The sequence below is a fragment of the Stegostoma tigrinum genome, chromosome 1 (genome assembly GCF_030684315.1).
Source record: "Stegostoma tigrinum isolate sSteTig4 chromosome 1, sSteTig4.hap1, whole genome shotgun sequence".
Lineage (NCBI taxonomy): Eukaryota > Metazoa > Chordata > Chondrichthyes > Orectolobiformes > Stegostomatidae > Stegostoma > Stegostoma tigrinum.
Window position 1 is genome coordinate 101,184,469 of NC_081354.1, and position 20,026 is coordinate 101,204,494.

Consider the following 20,026-nt stretch of genomic DNA (forward strand, 5'->3'; position numbering starts at 1 on the left):
GACATAGATAAGCTGCAGAGCTGGGCTGAGAGGTGGCAAATGGAGTTTAATGCAGACAAGTGTGAGGTGATGCACTTTGGTAGGAGTAACCGAAGGCATAGTACAGGGCTAATGGTAAGATTCTTAGCAGTGTAGATGAGCAGAGAGATCTCAGGTGTCCATGTACACAGATCCTTGAAAGTTGCCACCCAGGTTGACAGGGCTGTTAAGAAGGCATACAGTGTTTTAGCTTTTATTAATAGAGGGATCGAGTTCCGGAACCAAGAGGGCATGGTGAAGTTGTACAAAACTCTGGTGCGGCCGCACTTGGAGTATTGCGTACAGTTCTGGTCACCGCATTATAAGGAGGATGTGGAAGCTTTGGAAAGGGTGTAGAGGAGATTTACTAGGATGTTGCCTGGTATGGAGGGAAGGTCTTACGAGGAAAGGCTGAGGGACTTGAGGCTGTTTTCATTAGAGAGAAGAAGGTTGAGAGGTGACTTAATTGAAACATATAAAATAATCAGAGGGTTAGATAGGGTGGATAGGGAGAGCCTTTTTCCTAGGATGGTGACGGCGAGCACGAGGGGGCATAGCTTTAAATTGAGGGGCGAAAGATATAGGACAGATGTCAGAGGTAGTTTCTTTACTCAGAGAGTAGTAAGGGAATGGAATGCTTTGCCTGCAACGGTAGTAGATTCGCCAACTTTAGGTACATTTAAGGCGTCATTGGATAAGCATATGGATGTACATGGAACAGTGTAGGTTAGATGGGCTTGAGATCGGTATGACAGGTCGGCACAACATTGAGGGCCGAAGGGCCTGTACTGTGTTGTAATGTTCTATGTTCTACGGATGAACACAGCAGGCCAACCAGCATCTTAGGAGCTTGGCCTGCTGTGTTCATCCAGCTCCATGCTTTGTGATCTCAGATTCTCCAGCATCTGCAGTTCCCATTATCTCTCACAGAAGTGGAGTTAAGGATGATCAGATTTCATTGAATGGCAGAACAGACATGGAGGGGCAAATGGTGTACATCTGCTCCTACATTTTATAGTCTGAGGGCATCATTTTGTCATCTGACAGGCCATTTAAACTGAACAATGGAGTTGCTGCACTTATCTTGGATACAGATTAAACTTGCAAAGAAATATGTTATAGAAGAAGGGAGCTTTATTATGATATATTCAACTTTTTTAAAAAAGTAACCTGCTGTTTCTACAGTCAAATGCTAGCTGCTAAGACTGCACTTGCATTAAAAAAACAGGACTTGCTTCAATCTTGGAATCTCAAATCTAAATAAAAACTGGAAGAACTGCGAATGCTGTAAATCAGAAACAAAAACAAATTGCTGGAAAAGCTCAGCGGGTCTGACAGCATCCATGAAGAGAAATCAGAGTTAATGTTTCAGGTCCAGTGACTTTTCCTTAGGCCTGCTGAGATTTTCTATCAATTTCTGTTTTTGTATCTCAACTTTAATTTGTTGCACAACTAGAATTCTGAAATAAGCAGGAAAGATGTAAATATTTTTGTTTACACATTATTTTCTTTGGGTGTCATGCTTGTTTAGAGTTATAAGGTCGTGCACTGGAATTTTAGGAGCTCGAGTATCACTGCAAAAGCTTGAATTCATTATGTCGATGCAGCCCAAGCGCATGCTACACCTTTAGGGATGACATGATTCAATATTAAAGCAGAGCTCCAACTACCATCTCAAATAGGCATAAAATATCTCATTGCATGATTTGAAGAACAAAGGATAAACTAGTTAATAGTTGATCCATTTTTAGTCATGTTGAATGAAGGATGTGTGGCAGAACCTTTCTAGGCACAAACTGGCTGCTGTTTTCCTACAATATAACTAAATGCCTACACTTAAACACTATTTTGTTCCTGCACTTTAAAATCTTAAAGGGAAGATGTTCTGCGATGTACCCAGGTTGTAAAGGCTGTACCTAAAAAGAAGTTTTTCTTAATATTGTTGTAAAGAACTGAACCAAAGAAAACTCTGGATATTTGCCAGTCAGGCTTATGGCAGGATTTGCAGTGCAGTGCATTTTAAAGCCAGGTGATGGCAGATTGGAATGAAAATAATTTTGAAACATTGGAGTGCAAAAGTGTTTGTCAGATTGAATGGCTGTGCTTAATGACCCTCAAACTGTTCAAGCAGTGGTGCATTGACAATATTTGTGAACAGCAAATATTTTTATTGCTTCAATGCTTACACATGTGCAATGCACATGCATAGTGCACAGTAATTGACATTTAAATAAACTCAGGTGCTTGCATTGGCACATTGATTTGTTACTTTGTTCCATGAAAAGTAAATTCCATAACCACACCGTTTAAAGCATGTTGATTTTTAAAAACAGAAATCTGCGCGAAGACCACCAACTTTTCTTACTTTGCACTTCCAGAAATGACGATTAAAGATGTATTTTTGTCTCTTCCACAACAGAATATTTTAGTTTATAGGTTTCCACGTAGGTTTACATAAAAATAAATACAAAACTATAAAGAGACCAGCTGTTTGATATAATAAAACAAGTATGCAAAAGATGGATTCAGCAATGGATCCAGCAGATAGGTGATTAAAATCAAATTTAACTCATTACAATATTTTAAAAATGATAATATGTGATTATCTTTTCAACTTGTGTCACAACTTTAACACCTTTTGAGTGAGACATTACAATACCAAAGTTGTTTCAATTTTCAGCAGTTTGATTGCTTACCTACTGTTAAATTTTGCTCCAAGGGAACATTTTGATGGCTGTTACACCGACTGCACAATCTACAGGAACAGCCTTTTTGGCTTCTGAACATTTCTCATCAGCTGTGCTCCCTTCTGAAAGATACTAGAAACGTAGCACCTAGTATCCATTTCATTTTTGTTGCCTTCTTCATAGTTTTGAGCAAACAACTTTGGGACAGAACTTTTAAACTAAACTCCTCATACTGACATAGTTTTAGATCTGTTGAGCAAAAATCTATCCACATTTCTCGGAACCAACTGTTCTACTCATCCAGCTTCAGGCTAGATTTCAGTCCCAAAGTGAAACCATAAAACTTCTCTGCACGGCCGCCAATGCTAGTATATCTTTGCTTAGATGTAGGGCTCAAAACTGTTCATAATATTCCAGTTGTGGTATGGCTCGTATTATTTTAGCAAAACCTCCCTAATTTTATACTCTGTTCCCTTTGAAATAAAGGTCAACATTTCAAATGCTTTCCCGATTGCCCAGTGATTCATGGACAAGGACTCCCAAAATCCTCCGTTCTATAGCTTTCTGCAGTCTTTCTCTATTTAAGAGATAGTCAGCTCCTCTTTTCTTCCTACCAAATTGCATAATCTTACATTTCTTTTCGTTACTCTCCTTCTACCAAGTTTTTGTTCAATGACTTAAAGTGTTTGCCCCAACTTATCCTCAGATCTTGTTTTCACATCTATTCCTGTATCTTCTGCAAACTTGGCTACAGTACAGGTAGTTCTGCTATAATGCATGCTCCGTTAACGCGAATTTGCTGTAACAAAATTAATCAATAGTGGATGCTGTCTGGATAATGCAACGTTTCTGCTGTACTGGTACTGTGATTTTCTATCGCTATTTCCTTATAACATGATTTCCAATAGTGGTTTTCTATAGTGCAAAGGTCACACAAGAATGCAACTATCACTATCTGTATATATTACCTCTTATATTAATTGTAAGTAATTGTGGGCCCAGCACTTAATGCTGTGACACACAACAGTTTTTTCTAATCCCTAAGGTAAGGGTGTTTTTCCTAAACACAAAAGAAAACAATTCCAGAATCTTTTATCTGAAAGCTTGATGCCTTACGTTGTTTGTTCATCAACTCTGCCAATATAAACAAATCCCCATTACTCACCAGGAAGTCCTTCTCTCTAATACAGTATGTTTTTTTAAATTCACACAGCTATAGAAATATTTACAAGTTAATTATTAAACCCCTTCAGACAGACAGAAAACACATACACCACTAGATCAATTTCAAAAATCTAAAACCAAATATTATGAAAATAAATAGAAAGTATAAATATTTATGTAACAACACAGAAATTCTACTAAAAACCACATCAAAAAAACCTGGAGTGCTGTTTCAAAATAAATCATCAAAAATATAGCCAAAGGCAATGAACTTAAAACACAGTAAGCTTTCTATATTGGAAAATTTTGCATGATCCAATAACTCATTAGGCAACTGAAATAACTTGGTAACTAAAATTGCTTATAAAGCTCTGAAAACCAGTGTCAGTTATTTGGCTTAAGTAATTAATAGCAAAGCAAATACATGAAAATACATTTCAGCCAGATGCAAGAATTTAGGAAATTACAAACAAAAACATCACAGATGACTCTCACAGTTGAACGCTACAATGGAAAGGTAACGTACAGAAGGTAATCAGGATCAGTGATGTAATAGATTTCCCTTGATCTTACTTTCCTCAGAGATCAGATTTTTCCCAAATTAAAATTTATTACCTATGACCTTGTTACCAGTAAAGGTCTTCCAATCAGGTACGGTCCCAGCCAGAGGATGAACAAACTATACATACCATAATGAGTGCAAGCCACAATAGTTTTCAGAATCAGTCTAATGTGAGATCAGCTGTAGGCTCTACAAAACATCCCAGTGCCTTCATTACGCACTGTTTATTTGATGACTCCGTCTTCAGCATAACCATGGGATAGCATTTAAAGTATGCTTCGCATTTTTCATATTTCACCAAATCAACAGTTCTGAGCAAAAATGTATGTTCTTGGATGTTCCATCCTGCTCTGGTGCCAACTGATATTATAGTGCTATGGCTATGGTACAGGGCAAGCAATTCTGACTCAACTTCAAAACCCAGTGGAAAAATTCAACCCTAATCCAGATTTTCTGATGTCCAGATAGTCATTTCTGTTGAGGGGACATTGTGGAATCCCTGAAAATCTGAGGCGGAAATCAAAAATTCTGCTGGGCAATTCCCCTATGGTAGAAATCTTAAAAAAATCCACTCAAATCAAATAATTTGGAGGGTTACTGCACAGAAGAAGTTAAGAAAATAGCGACTCAGGAGAAGTTAAACTATTAAATACCTAGTCTTACTCTTGAGATACCATTAAACTGATCTCCCCCCCCTAAAAAAAACACACCCTGCTTTATCTCCTCCAAACTCTCACATCTAACCCCTAGCCCCAACACACCGCCTTTCATCTTCCACTTGGTACCTACCCCCAGGTTCCCTAATCTCACAATTACATATATACTTGCTCTTTCAGAGGTATGGCCATAGTGGCTGTGTGAGATGCTGGACATTTAAATCACCAACTACAACAATTACTGCCATGTAAAATAAGGCATTGTTGGACTGCCTTATCAATCCTGCACTGCAAAGGATCTGCGAAATTTGAAGTCCGCTTTGCATTTCTGAAGCTGCTCTGATTGGAATCCCCTGTCAGAAGTACAGAGCTCCGTCTTAACAGGAGAACGAACGGAGTGGCCTCCTGTAGATCTGACCCTATATTTTGATGGCATTCTGGCTTTAGTTCTACAACACAGGCAGTGCTGCAGTTATATATTAGAATACTAGTAATCCAAAGGTCTCGTCTAATAGTTAAAGAATTTGAGTAAAAAGATGGAATGACAAAAACCAGCTGTGAAACTCCTGAATTGCTATAAAAGCTCAAATTCTGCTCTCTTTTCTGGCCCATGTACTACTCTATTGCAGAGCTACTGTTGCAGGGTTATGATCTTGGAACTCATATTCTAACAGTCCGTGGGTGTACCTATCCCACATGGAGTGCCATGGTTCAGGGTGGTTTATCACCACCTTTTCAAGGGGAATTAGGAATGAGCAATAAATGCCTAGCAAGCAATGTTTACATCCTGTGAAACAATAAAACAACTATATATTTTAAACTTGCATCAATATCTTTCTGAACAGAGACTACTGAAGACCAGTGTTCCAAACTTAATTTCTCCAATAAACTATACAGGTTAAATTAATTCTACTTCCAAGTGTCCTGGAAATGCATCCCTTTATTCATAACTCTTTAGTTATATTTCAGTTAAGAGACATTATTCAATGATTAAGTAGCTTAGCAGTAACATAACCTCTGGGCTGCTTAGCTGTGCAGTAATCTATAATTTCTCATGCACGCCAAGCACAACTTATTTGTTATTATATACTGCTTGTGCATGGCCTGATAACAAAACTTAAAGTGCTTGCATACTTTAATGTATCAGCTGTACACTATGAAGAATAAACAGGGGTTACATTGTTTGGCAATACAATCTAATACACTGATTCACAGACAAGGAAACCACTGTCCATCCAGAACTTCGGGCCAGATCTAGAAATTAGGGCCAGATCATGCAGGAAAGATGTTAGGAAGCTCTTCTGCACACAAAAGGAGAGGAGGGGGGTTTGGAACTCTCTTCCACAAGTGGCAGATGATGCCACATCAGTTGTTAATTTTAAATCCGACAAAGATAAATTATTGTTGAGCAAAGGTTTTAAGGGATTTGCACCAAAGGCAGGAAAAGGAGTTAGGTCGCAGATCAACTATGATCTCATTTGCTGGTAGAAGAGGCTCAAGGGGCTGCATGGCCCAATCCTGTTTTTTTGTTCCACTGGCTATCAGACAAAGAAAATGTGAAAATAAGTGTGGCAGCATGGTGGGTCAATGGTTAGCACTGCTGCCTCATGGCACAGGGACCCAGGTTCGATTCCTCAGGTGATTTTCAGTGCGGAGTCTGCACATTCTCCCAGCGTCTGCGTGGGCTTTCTCCAGGTGCTCTGGCTTCCTCCCACAGTCCAAAGATGTGCATGGTAGATGAATTGGCCACGATAAATTGCCAATAGTATCCAAAGATGTGCAGACCAAGTGGATTAGCCAAGGGAAATGCAGGGTTACAGGGATAGTTTAGTAGGGGTGAGGACTGTAAGGATTGTATGAAGTATTCCCTGGCAAACTTGTTTCTATCTCAGGTTTATTGCAACATTGTATATGCAGTTCACATCACCAAATTTTCATTTCACTCAGTTCTGCATTTATTTCCATTAGCATGTACAACAACAGCCACAAGGTCAGAAAACTGAGTGAGAGGCAATAACATTTATCCAAGATAAAGTTAACCATGTCTCAGTTTAGTCTGATAAATGATGTTTAGTAACCTGAATTAGACTGGTGAATCAAAATCTGGTCCTTCTTTATCTCTTGTATCGAGATACCAACGAGTTAATCAATTACACCTTTTCAACCAAGAATCAGGGAGTAGTTCCTTTATTCATTCACAGAATAAAGGGCATTGCTGGCTAGGCCACATTTACTGACCATCCTAAATGCCCAGAGGGCAGTTAAGAGTCAACCACATTGCTGTGGGTCTGAAGTCATACGCAGACCAGACCAGGTAAGGATGGCAGTTTCCTTCCCCAAGGGACATTTGTGAACTTAGACGAGTCTTTCCGACAATCGACAATGGATTCATGGTCATCATTAGGCTCTTAATTCTGGATACTTTATTAAATTCAAATTTCATCACCTGTTGTGATGGGGTTTGAACCCGGGTTTCCAAAAACATTATCTGGGTCTCTGGATTAACAGCCCAGTGATAATAGAGGATTGTCATAACAGTGGATATGGAGCAAATTTTAAACTATCACTGTGCTTCTTTTTATAGAATCCCTACAGTGTGGAAACAGGCCTTTCAGCCTATCAAGTCCACACTGACCCTCCAAACAGCACCCAATCCAGACCCACACCCCAACTTATCTCTGTAGCCCTGCTTTTATTAAAGTAACTTCATTATATATTTAATTATAAATAAAATATTGATTAAGATGGTAATTTCTCAAAAAAGTGCTACTTACATGATTGCCTTGAAGATTTTCCAGTAGAGAAGGATCTTGAAATGCATTTTCTTCATTTGATGATTCACCTTTCCTTGAGTGAAAAAGAATAAAATGAAGAATTTATTGGATATGTTTCATCAGTTCACAATCTATCTTTCTCAAGATACAAACTATATGCGGTAAAAGTACTTTGAATAGCACGGCACAACATCCTGAGATATTATCAGTGTTAGTCAAAAGAAAATCCATTGCTGGAAGCACAAAATGCAACTGCAAGATTTTACTATTCGACCATCTATTTCAATGGCTACAATAATTCAACTTCTGTGAAAATCAATACTCTGTAATGAACTATAAACCGTGTCTGAAAGAGTTTTTTTTTCCAGAAGAACTGCAGGTCTAGACTGAAAATCATTTCTTGAAAGCAATTTGAAGTGTTTATACACCAATGACTTTTTTAAAAATAGTGGACAGATCGTATTTACTTCAAAGCTCTATAAAGTTTTGAGGTTTTCTGGTCTAGTGCACTTGAGATGCAGAAAATTCGAGGTAATTAACTGGCGGTTCTCTTTCTTGAAGAAAAGTCTTATACATTTGGGTACGTTTTTCTTTCCCCTTTCTACAGGAATAATTCTCAACCTATCTTTAATAAGTAGCATACAAATTCCCTTGTAGGTTCCGATCCTAAATTCTTCCACTTCAAAAGCTTCATTGCATATGTAAAAAAATTAATGCTGAGGTATTGAGAACTCAGAGGAGCTCACGAACAAGAAAAGAACTATGCAATTCAAGAATAAATACCATGGAATAGATGAGAAAAACCAAGACATAAGCAAAAGTAATTGAGCACTCTTTCATTTGCTTACCGATCACATAAATCTCAATTTTGTCAGCATAGTGAAACCAGAAAATGGAACTGGACAGCAAGGTCAGCTTGACATGCTAGAATGCATGCTGTAATCCTTAGCAAAATCTCCTGAGCGTTATACTTAGAGGAATCATGTTGTATGTTTTAAAGGTCAAGCATTTTTTTTTAAACTGCCCCAGCAAAACCGGAATGTATTTTTAATCCACAAATCCCTTTTCGGTGTAGTAAAGCAAGCCATTCATTTCCACTTTTAGAAACTGTCACCTCGAATAAATCAGCCTCCTGATGATATACATAGAACAATCCAAAGATGTGCAAGCTAGGTGGACTGGTCACGCTAAATTGCCCATAGTGTCTGGGGATGGGTCTGGGTGGGATATTCTGAGGATCAGTGTGGACTTGTTGGACTGAAGGGGCTGTTTCCATACTGGGGGGATTTTATGAAAGATTCTATGAAATAAAACAAAAAATGTGTTCCAAATAGAAGGATGGCAAAAATTTTCTTACACTTCTGAGAAATAGTTTCACATTTTAAAATTTTAGTAATGCAGAGGCCTGGACTTAAAAAAAGAACTCTTGTTTGAGCATTTATTTTGTTCTACCTCATAGAAGCAAGAAAAATAGCAGCTTTTTAAACTATATTTGTTCTTGGATATGGACAACACATTGAAAGGCCTCATTTATTGTCCTTCACCAGTACTCTGAGGCAGTGGTTGGCCCCCTGCTTGAACTATTGCTGACATTATGATGTTCTCATTATGACCTTTAGTAGCTTAATCTATTACACTGACCCTGCAATAAAGGAGCAAAAAACAGCCAAGTCAGAATAGCATTTTACTCAGAGATGACAGTGCTCCCATGACTTATCAGCTTCTGCCTCTCTCAGTGGTGGAGGTTATAAAGGGAAGAGAGACAAAACAAAATTCTGATTTTCTGGAATGCATCCTTAGGATTATACCTACTGCAGCCATCATAACCCTGGTGACTTTCACAGTCAATCATTCCAAGTAAAGTGTAAAACTAAAAGTGATAGAAGGAATACCAGAAGAATACATTAATCATTATACAGTCTGTACATTTTCAGGGCTCAAAGTCTAAATGGCATTAGAGTTTGTTAATATTGTGGGTGGTACAAGGTATTGGACTATTCTGAAATCTTGTGTTACGTTTTTATTTCTTTTCAGTTCCATAGCAGTTAGCCATTCAGAACTGTGTGTAACAAATAGTGATGTTTGGCAGTGATCCTGCAAAAGAACAGAAGAGTTTATCACATCCGTTCTGGCATGCCTCCTGATTTTAAATTTGTCAGATATCTGAGTAAATATGATGATGAGGGCCAAGAATTAGTTACAAATTCTTCACAACTGAATGTTGCCTCTATATAGAGATGTCACCACTTTATTTCTCACAAGGAAATGCAAAAGATGAGAGCTGGAGGAAATATTTTTAAATTTGTATGCTTTAAAAATATCAGAAATCTTGATTCATGTGATAATGTTTGTTTTGTCAAAGGACTGAATCAAAAGTTCAACTTCAAAGTACCCTATTCATTCAATCTCAGGGGGCTTGGAAGAAGTTTGTTTTAATGACATATTCCTCAATATTCTATAAAGTTTTAGCTATTCGACAATAATTAGAAAAGAAATTAACAGTCCATTTCAGCAAAATTCCACATGGCCCAGTAAAGCATAATGCATGGATTAGGGCAGCATGAAGTCACTCATGCAGAAATAACTGTATTGAGCCTAAATGAGAGGATACATTGTGAGGTGCTTTTCATGGCACAAAATCTTTCTATGCTGTCCTTCAGACCAAGCTGACATGAAACATTTGCCCCCACACCTCCTCCCTCACCCCTATCCCAGGCCCCAAGATGACATTCCACATTAAGCAGAGGTTCACCTGCACATCTGCCAATGTGGTATACTGCATCCACTGTACCTGGTGCGGCTTCCTCTATGTTGGGGAAACCAAGCGGAGGCTTGGGGACCGCTTTGCAGAACACCTCCGCTCAGTTCGCAACAAACAACTGCACCTCCCAGTTGCAAACCATTTCCACTCCCCCTCCCATTCTCTAGATGACATGTCCATCATGGGCCTCCTGCAGTGCCACAATGATGCCACCTGAAGGTTGCAGGAACAGCAACTCATATTCCGCTTGGGAACCCTGCATCCCAATGGTATCAATGTGGACTTTACCAGCTTCAAAATCTCTCCTTCCCCCACCGCATCCCAAAACCAGCCCAGTTCGTCCCCTCCCCCCACTGCACCATACAACCTGCCCAGCTCTTCCCCCCCACCCACTGCATCCCAAAACCAGTCCAACCTGTCTCTGCCTCCCTAACCGGTTCTTCCTCTCACCCATCCCTTCCTCCCACCCCAAGCCACACCCCCAGCTACCTACTAACCTCATCCCACCTCCTTGACCTGTCCGTCTTCCCTGGACTGACCTATCCCCTCCCTACCTCCCCACCTATACTCTCTCCACCTATCTTCTTTACTCTCCATCTTCGGTCTGCCTCCCCCTCTCTCCCTATTTATTCCAGTTCCCTCTCCCCATCCCCCCCTCTGATGAAGGGTCTAGGCCCGAAACGTCAGCTTTTGTGCTCCTGAGATGCTGCTTGGCCTGCTGTGTTCATCCAGCCTCACATTTTATTATCATGAAATATTGGGTAACTGGAAGAGGATTTGATCAGAATTTGGAAGATTTTTGTAGCACTCACTTTTTTTTAAGTGCCTTTAACCTGGCTCGAATAAATTCCAAACAAAGACAGCTCGGAGAGTTTGATGTTCATCTGTGATCAAGGCTTAACAATCCTACTGTACTCATTTATGAGTCTGCTTGTAGCTTCAATGTGAATGCCAAAACATTAATCATTAGATAAAAGATACCTGTCGCAAAGGAAATGTGACAATCTTGGGAGCATTAGTGTTCACGCAGACTGGACAAACCAAATCAGCAAAATTGGTTTGAAGGTTGAGTTTATGGAATCCATTTGAAGAATAACATTTTCAGGAAATCAGGAGAGATGCTATTTTAGACCACGTTTTGTGCAATAAGACAATTAATTAGTAATTTCGAAGCAAGCGATGTTCTGGGAAATGGTGAGCATAATATGGTAATTTTGCGTGAAGTCAGGCAGCTACATTCAAACGTTTAACTAGAATGTTAAATTTAAATAAAATCAACGACACAGATACAAAGAGGAACTTGGGAAACTAGATAATGATAGTGGATGTCACTGGTAAATATTTAAAGTCATTTTTCACAAATCTAAACAAATCCACATTAATAATAGCTCTAGGAAGGGAGTGGAGGAAGACATTCATCCCTGACTGGCTAAAGATGGATTAAGTGTATAATGCATATTTTAGCATGAGTAGTAAGGCTGAGGACTAAGAGAGTTTAAGGATGAACAAAATAAACTAGATAGATGGGGAAAAGAGAATCCAAGTGAAAAACAAGATTTTTATGAGGTTCAGTAAACATGTAAGAAAAAAAAGGAGAAACAGCACAAATAGGCATCCATAGGAGTCTGAGATTCCACCAACCATTGTCAACCATTCTGAAACACAATGCAAACAATTCAGAACAGTTGAGCAAACAGGCATACTCTTCAACCAGGAAAAGGATGTGCATCGCCATCTATGCGGATATTGAAGTAGCTTCTGCTGGCGTGGTTCAAGGCAGCCAAGTAGAGAGCATTCACACTTCCAGTCCAATCCTGTAGGAAAGGTAGTCACACCAGTAAGGAGGCTGGGGTACAAGAAAACCACAAGCCATAATAGTTGAATTGATTTGGTACAAAGCACGGCATCATTTTGCATGTGACAAGTGGTAAAGGTACAGCGGTTACAGTTGTACGGGCAACTCACTGGCTTCAAAATGGACTGACCCATGTCCAGAACGAGTATCCACCATGAGATATACTAATCAGATGAATCCTCATTGCTTCACCTGAATTTTTTTTTGCCAGATCTCTCTTTCATATTAAGTGTGAAATATATAATGGAGGAATGAAGCAAGGAATGTATCACTGCGGTGGTCTGCACTAACATGGGTGGCACTGAAAAGCTGATTGTAAAGTCCAAGAAGCCATCTTGCTTCACGAATATCAAGACAGAATTCATGCAGAAGCAGGCTAACAAATACAACTGGATGTCCTACAGCATTTTTGAGGCATGGAAGAGGAAAGGAAGATCAGCATCATTACAGGTAACTGTCCCACCATCCTACATTGGAACATCAAACTAATGTTCTTGCTTCCAATGAATCAGTTAAGCCAATGGATCAGGGGTTACTTAGGAACATGAAACCCCACTACAAACAACAAATGATCTCTCAGGTTATAAGTATATCTCAACTGTTCTAAAGGCACTGTTCATGATGGATGAGGCAAAGAAGATGGTGATGGAAGCACAAAGGCGTTTCGACCGAACTGGGTTCAAGTGAGATACGAATGCAAAAGATGTTGAGAAAGATGACCACGACAAGGCTAAACAATCCACTGATGAAGCTCATTTTGCTCTCTTGCAGTTGGCAAGCATAGAAATTGCATTAATGTCAACTGTGAAAACTTAGGCAGAAGGTGGTTGATGCTGTATGCTGCACAACACACCACACAGATGAGGCAATCACAGATGTAACATCTTCATCAACTGAGGAGGTACATGACCCTAAAACATCCAAAGAATGTTCGCCCCTTGCCTGCTTGTTTCATGTGCTGAAAGCACAAAAGATGGTCTGGGATATCATACTGCAGCAAAATGCACTGCAAGTATGCTTGATTACATGGAAATCTGTATGATATTTGTTTGAAGACAACATGTTAAATGGAAAAAGATTATTAAAAATTTCAGAGACAACACCTGACATTTTCCAAGATTGCTAAGTGTGGAGCTGGATGAACACAACAGGCCAAGCAGCATCTCAGGAGCACAAAAGCCGACGTTTCGGGACTAGACCCTTCATCAGAGAGTGGGATGGGGTGAGGGAACTGGAATAAATAGGGAGAGAGGGGGAGACGGACCGAAGATGGAGAGAAAAGAAGATAGGTGGAGAGGAGAGTATAGGTGGGGAGGTAGGGAGGGGATAGGTCAGTCCAGGGAAGACGGACAGGTCAAGGAGGCGGGATGAGGTGATAGGTAGGAAATGGAGGTGCAGCTTGAGATGGGAAGAAGGGATGGGTGAGAGGAAGAACAGGTTAGGAAAGTGGAGACAGGCTGGGCTTGTTTTTGGGGTGCAGTGGGGGGAGGGGACGAGCTGGGCTCGTTTTGTGATGCACCACCACCCAAGACATTTTTCCATCCCCTCCCCTGTCTGCTTTCCGGAGGGACCACTCTCTCCGTGACCCCTTTGTCCGCTCCACACTCACCTCCAACCCCACCACACCCGGCACCTTCCCCTGCAACTGCAGGAAGTGCTACACTTGCCCCCACACCTCCTCCCTCACCCCTATCCCAGGCCCCAAGATGACCTTCCAAATCAAGCAGATGTTCATCCTCACATCTGTCAAATGTGATATATTGTATCCATCGTACCCGGTGTGGCTTCCTCTACATTGAGGAAACCAAGCGGAGGCTTGGGGACCGCTTTGCAGAACACCTCCGCTCGGTTCGCAACAAACAACTGCACCTCCCAGTCGCAAACCATTTCCACTCCCCCTCCCATTCCTCAGACGACATGTCCATCATGGGCCTCCTGCAGTGCCACAATGATGCCACCCGAAGGTTGCAGAACAGCAACTCATATCCCGCTTGGGAACCCTGCAGCCCAATGGTATCAATGTGAACTTCACAAGCTTCAAAATCTCCCCTTCCCCCACTGCATCCCAAAACCAGCCCAGTTCTTCCCCTCCCCCCACTGCATCACACAACCAGCCCAGCCTGTCTCCACTTCCCTGACCTGTTCTTCCTCTCACCCATCCCTTCCTCCCACCTCAAGCCGCACCTCCATTTCCTACCTACCAACCTCATCCTGCCTCCTTGACCTGTCCGTCCTCCCTGGACTGACCTATCCCCTCCCCACCTATCTTCTCCTTTATCCATCTTCAGTCCGCCTCCCCCTCTCTCCCAAACCCCTCTCTGATGAAGGGTCTAGGCTGAAACATCAGCTTTTGTGCTCCTGAGATGCTGCTTGGCCTGCTGTGTTCACCCAGCTCCACACTTTGTTATCTTGGATTCTCCAGCATCTGCAGTTCCCATTATTATCTGACATTTTCCAATACTTTTTACAAGGTCAGGTCACTGCAAGTTGAGAGCTAAGAGAATAAAGCCATTTTTCACATACCCACTGCCATTCAACTTTCTTTTCATTTGGTACTTTTCCGATATGGATCATGATTGAGGCAAATCAGGTTACAAGAAGAACTCCTTGGCTAACACCAAGCTCCACTTAGCGAGGTGATGGCCTGGTGGTATTATCAGTAGTCGATATAATCTAGAGAGCCAGGAAATATTCTGGGGATCTGGATTCAAATCCTATCACTGCAGATGGTGGAATTTGAATTCAATGAAAATCTGGAATTAACAGCCCCATGATAGCCACGAACCAACTGGCGATTGTAGAAAATCCCGTCTGGTTCACTGATGTCCTTTAGGGAAAGAAACTGCCATCCCTACCTGGTCTGACCTACATGTGACTCCAGACCCACCGCAGTGTTGTTGACGCTTAACTACCCTCTGGGCAATTAGGGATGGGCGATACATGCTGGCCTAGACAGTAAAGCCTTATCCAGCGAATGAATTAAAATAAACTAACAACTTTTAATGACTTCTCCCTTAGTTTTCAACTGGATTTTTACTGTAATTAAAACTAATTTAAAGTGTAATTTAGAAATTATCCTCAGAGAATTAGCCTGGAGCTCTGGATTTCTTTCGATGACAATACGACTATACCACCACGCTTCTAAATAATGATTATATGGCTACAAATGACTTGTGTGCAAGATCTGAAACCTGCTTTCAAAATCCAAATCAGTGACATACAAGGGAATATACATACTAATCAGGAGCAGTACGAGGCCATTCAGCCTCTCACGTCTGCTGCGCCATTCAATAAGATTATTGCTGATCTATCTGTAACCTCAGATTCACTTTCTGGCCTACCCTGATAACCATTCACCCCCTTTCTGAAGGAGGATCTATCTACCTCTGCCTTAAAATTATTCAAAGGCTTGGCTTTCATCGCATTTTCAGGAAGAGAGTTCCAAAGACACTCAGTCCTCCAAGAAAAATATTTTGCCTCATTTCCATTTTAAATGGGCAGCCCTTGATTTTTAAAGTGGGCCCCCAGATTCTCTCATAAGAGGAAACATTCTCCCTGCATCAACACTGTCATGACCCCATGGGATCTTGTACATTTCAAGGCATTGTGATAGCCCCATGAAATTTCCAATCTGGCTCAAAATGGCTATTAATGCTAAAGATTAACTCCTGCCTGATGCAAGTATTAAATATTGCCTAGATGGAAAACTCTTTAATCCGACTCACTTCCAAACCAAACACAAACTGGCTCACTACAGATATCCTGACAGATTTATGCACAATACTAAACCATTTGGACTGCTGCAGCAGTAGCATTACCTTCTCAAAAGCAATTAGGGATGCACAGCAAATATAATGCCGGGAAAGAACTAAAAATTCTGTAGACAATCTAAAATTTGCAGCACTTGTTAATTCTAAACCAGATGTATAACCAGTTGTGATTCTTCAATTCTGCTATCAGGAGACTCATTCATCTGGACATTTGCTAAAAACAAATTTAAACATCAACCTAGACATGGTTAGGCCAATACTCTGGCTTTCATATTTGTTGAAGGAAAGAATGTGGAATAAGTTGAACAGTTCACAACCACCTCCCTCAAAATGTGGAGATCCAAAACTGAACCGATCATGCCAGATCAGCTTCTACAAACTATAGCAGTGTATTTGGCAACAGCCTCCAAATATCAGCAAAAGCACCAGTGTACAGAGCAGTTGTTATCACTATATTTCTGCATTGCAACAAGACATGGCATCAGCGACCCATAAGATCACTGAAATATCGCCTCTGCTGCATCCTCCAGAAAGAAGATGATATTGAGCAAACGCTAAACAAATTAAATGAAAGAACCGTGGATGCTGGAAATTAGAAACCAGAACAGAAATTGCGAGAAAAACCCAGTATGCCTGGCGACATCTATGAAGAGAAAGCAAAGTTTATACTTCAGGTCCAGTGTGTCTTCTTCAGAGGAGGTGCTAGTGTCTTTTTGAATCTTGCTCCATAAGTATTCATGTAAAATTCAACTTTGACAGACACTACATTATTTTTGGATGGCTGAAAAGCACGCCCTTGCAGTATTCTACTTCAACTCTCAAAATGACCAGTGCTCCGCAGAACACAAAAGCGATCTTCAAAGACACTCTGAAGCTCTCCTTGAAACAAAACAGCGTCAATTTTAATGACTGGGAGGAGCTTGCCACCAGTTGAAACAATGCTCAAAATTAATGAGGTGCCAAAATTAGAATATGGTGCAATTTATAACTGTATGTTACACAGAAAATCTACAAAATAAAGAGAAAAACACTTACCCATAGGCAATCCCAGCAACTGTGCACTTTTTAAACTCCATAATATTGCAGGTTAAAGTTCCAGTCTTATCTGAGAATATATATTTCACCTGTTAAAACATGAATCAAATGTTTTATTGATGAAGTAAGACTATGCAATTTAATATCAATACTGTAAAAGCTAATGGTTAGTATTGAATGGAGACATCAATTAATTGATGAGACAGTCCCAAGTTCTCAGAAATGAGATGGTAAATATATCTTTCAGAAATGAAGTAATTTCCACAATGTTCAGGACTCCAGAGCACTAATTCGCATGTACATTATTTTGTAACAAATTTAAAACAAAGTTGAAATTCAACTACTGGCTTTCATCCATTCAGCAACATGAAACTGCATTTCCAATCTTGGTTAATGTGCAGAAAAGTACCAGGGTACTTCATGCATGTGTGACTATATAAAAATTGACAGGAGACATTAATGGGGTGATCAAAAATGAGCTAATGTAGGTCAGAGAGCCAGGAGGTTATTGGAAAAGTAGAATCTGAAAACACAGCTGATGGTATATGCAGCATATGGAAGGCAACAGGAAGCTCAGGTAGTGTTGTGCTGATGCAATTATGTTGCAGATCATATGGAGCTGAAACACAGCTCAGGCTTAAATCAGGTACCAATGTTGGCAAAGCTTGGTTCAGTCCAAGACAGTGTTTTGGGAAAAGAACTGAATTAGTGGCGTCAAAATGTACGCATGACATGCAAATAGCTGTAGCAGAACTCTCAAATACAACGGCTACAACTTTCTCAATGCTAAACTGGGAGAATTTGCAACACCTTCCACCCCAACCTTCAGTTCACCTGGGCCATCTCCAGCACATGCCTCACCTTCCTGGACCTCTCAGTCTCCATCTCAGGCAACCAGCTTGTAACTGATGTCCATTTCAAGCCCACCGACTCCCACAGCTACCTAGAATACACCTCCTCCCACCCACCCTCCTGCAAAAATTCTATCCCCTATTCCCATTTCCTCCGCCGCATCTGCTCCCACGATAAGACATTCCACTCCCGCACATCCCAGATGTCCAAGTTCTTTAAGGACCGCAACTTTCCCCACACAGTGATCGAGAACGCCCTTGACCGTGTCTCCCGTATTTCCCGCAACACATCCCTCACACCCCGCCCCCGCCACAACCGCCCTAAGAGGATCCGCCTCGTTCTCACACACCACCCTACCAACCTCCGGATACAACGCATCATCCTCCGACACTTCCACTATTTACAATCCGACCCCACCACCCAAGACATTTTTCCATCCCCTCCCCTGTCTGCTTTCCGGAGAGACCATTCTCTCCGTGACTCCCTTGTTCGCTCCACACTGCCCTCCAACCCCACCACACCCGGCACCTTCCCCTGCAACCGCAGCAAATGCTACACTTGTCCCCACACCACCTCCCTCACCCCCATCCCAGGCCCCAAGATGACATTCCACATTAAGCAGAGGTTCACCTGCACATCTGCCAATGTGGTATACTGCATCCACTGTACCCGGTGCGGCTTCCTCTACATTGGGTAAACCAAGCGGAGGCTTGGGGACCGCTTTGCAGAACACCTCCGCTCAGTTCGCAACAAACAACTGCACCTCCCAGTCGCAAACCATTTCCACTCCCCCTCCCATTCTCTAGATGACATGTCCATCATGGGCCTCCTGCACTGCCACAATGATGCCACCCGAAGGTTGCAGGAACAGCAACTCATATTCCGCTTGGGAACCCTGCAGCCATATGGTATCAATGTGGACTTCACCAGTTTCAAAATCTCCTCTTCCCCTACTGCATCCCTAAACCAGCCCAGTTCGTCCCCTCCCCCCACTGCACCACACAACCAGCCCAGCTCTTCCCCCCCACCCACTGCATCCCAAAACCAGTCCAACCTGTCTCTGCCTCCCTAACCGGTTCTTCCTCTCACCCATCCCTTCCTCCCACCCCAAGCCGCACCCCCAGCTACCTACTAACCTCATCCCACCTCCTTGACCTGTCCGTCTTCCCTGGACTGACATATCCCCTCCCTACCTCCCCACCTATACTCTCTCCACCTATCTTCTTTACTCTCCATCTTCGGTCCGCCTCCCCCTCTCTCCCTATTTATTCCAGTTCCCTCTCCCCATCCCCCTCTCTGATGAAGGGTCTAGGCCCGAAACGTCAGCTTTTGTGCTCCTGAGATGCTGCTTGGCCTGCTGTGTTCATCCAGCCTCACATTTTATTATCTTGGAATTCTCCAGCATCTGCAGTTCCCATTATCTCTGAATTTGCATTTCATCCAGTTTTAGGTATTGGACAAGCAGGTTGATAATACAAAGGCAATGATGGGGTTCATAGCGGACATAGTGAGGTCAAGTTGGGTATCACCATACTTGCAGGAGAAGAAATTCAGTCGGTTTTATCTATAAGCATTGGATAAGAAATAGTTGACTAGTTTCCCAAGTATATAAATAACTTTTAAGTATACAAGTTACCTGTCCCAATTCTTCGTTTAGATTGGATGTACGGGCCATGGCAGGAGTATTTGTTGGTTGATATATCATGTCCATATCCTGGTCAGGAGAAGGAGAACATATACTGTACTGATCATTTGCAGTCATTTGTAAATTGCCACAATTAAATTGTCCTTAGCTTCTATCAACAATACCTAACGTCATTTTAAACAATACTTTACAATGAGGGAGGAAGAGCAAAAGCTTACAATTCTATGATGTCTTCCATGTCAGAACA

General features: G+C 41.4%; 1 protein-coding gene across 5 annotated transcripts in view; it reads right to left on the reverse strand.

Moving 5' to 3' along the window:
• Positions 1–20,026, reverse strand: part of atp8a1 (ATPase phospholipid transporting 8A1) — a 348,145-nt gene that overhangs the window by 189,892 nt on the left and 138,227 nt on the right. For all 5 annotated transcript variants that reach the window (XM_059647441.1, XM_059647433.1, XM_059647431.1 and 2 more), the window contains 3 exons: positions 19,771–19,848; positions 17,283–17,371; positions 7,862–7,934 (listed from right to left, as the gene is read on the reverse strand). In XM_059647441.1, coding sequence (XP_059503424.1) covers positions 7,862–7,934; positions 17,283–17,371; positions 19,771–19,848 — 240 coding nt within the window. The remainder of the gene's footprint in view (positions 1–7,861; positions 7,935–17,282; positions 17,372–19,770; positions 19,849–20,026) is intronic.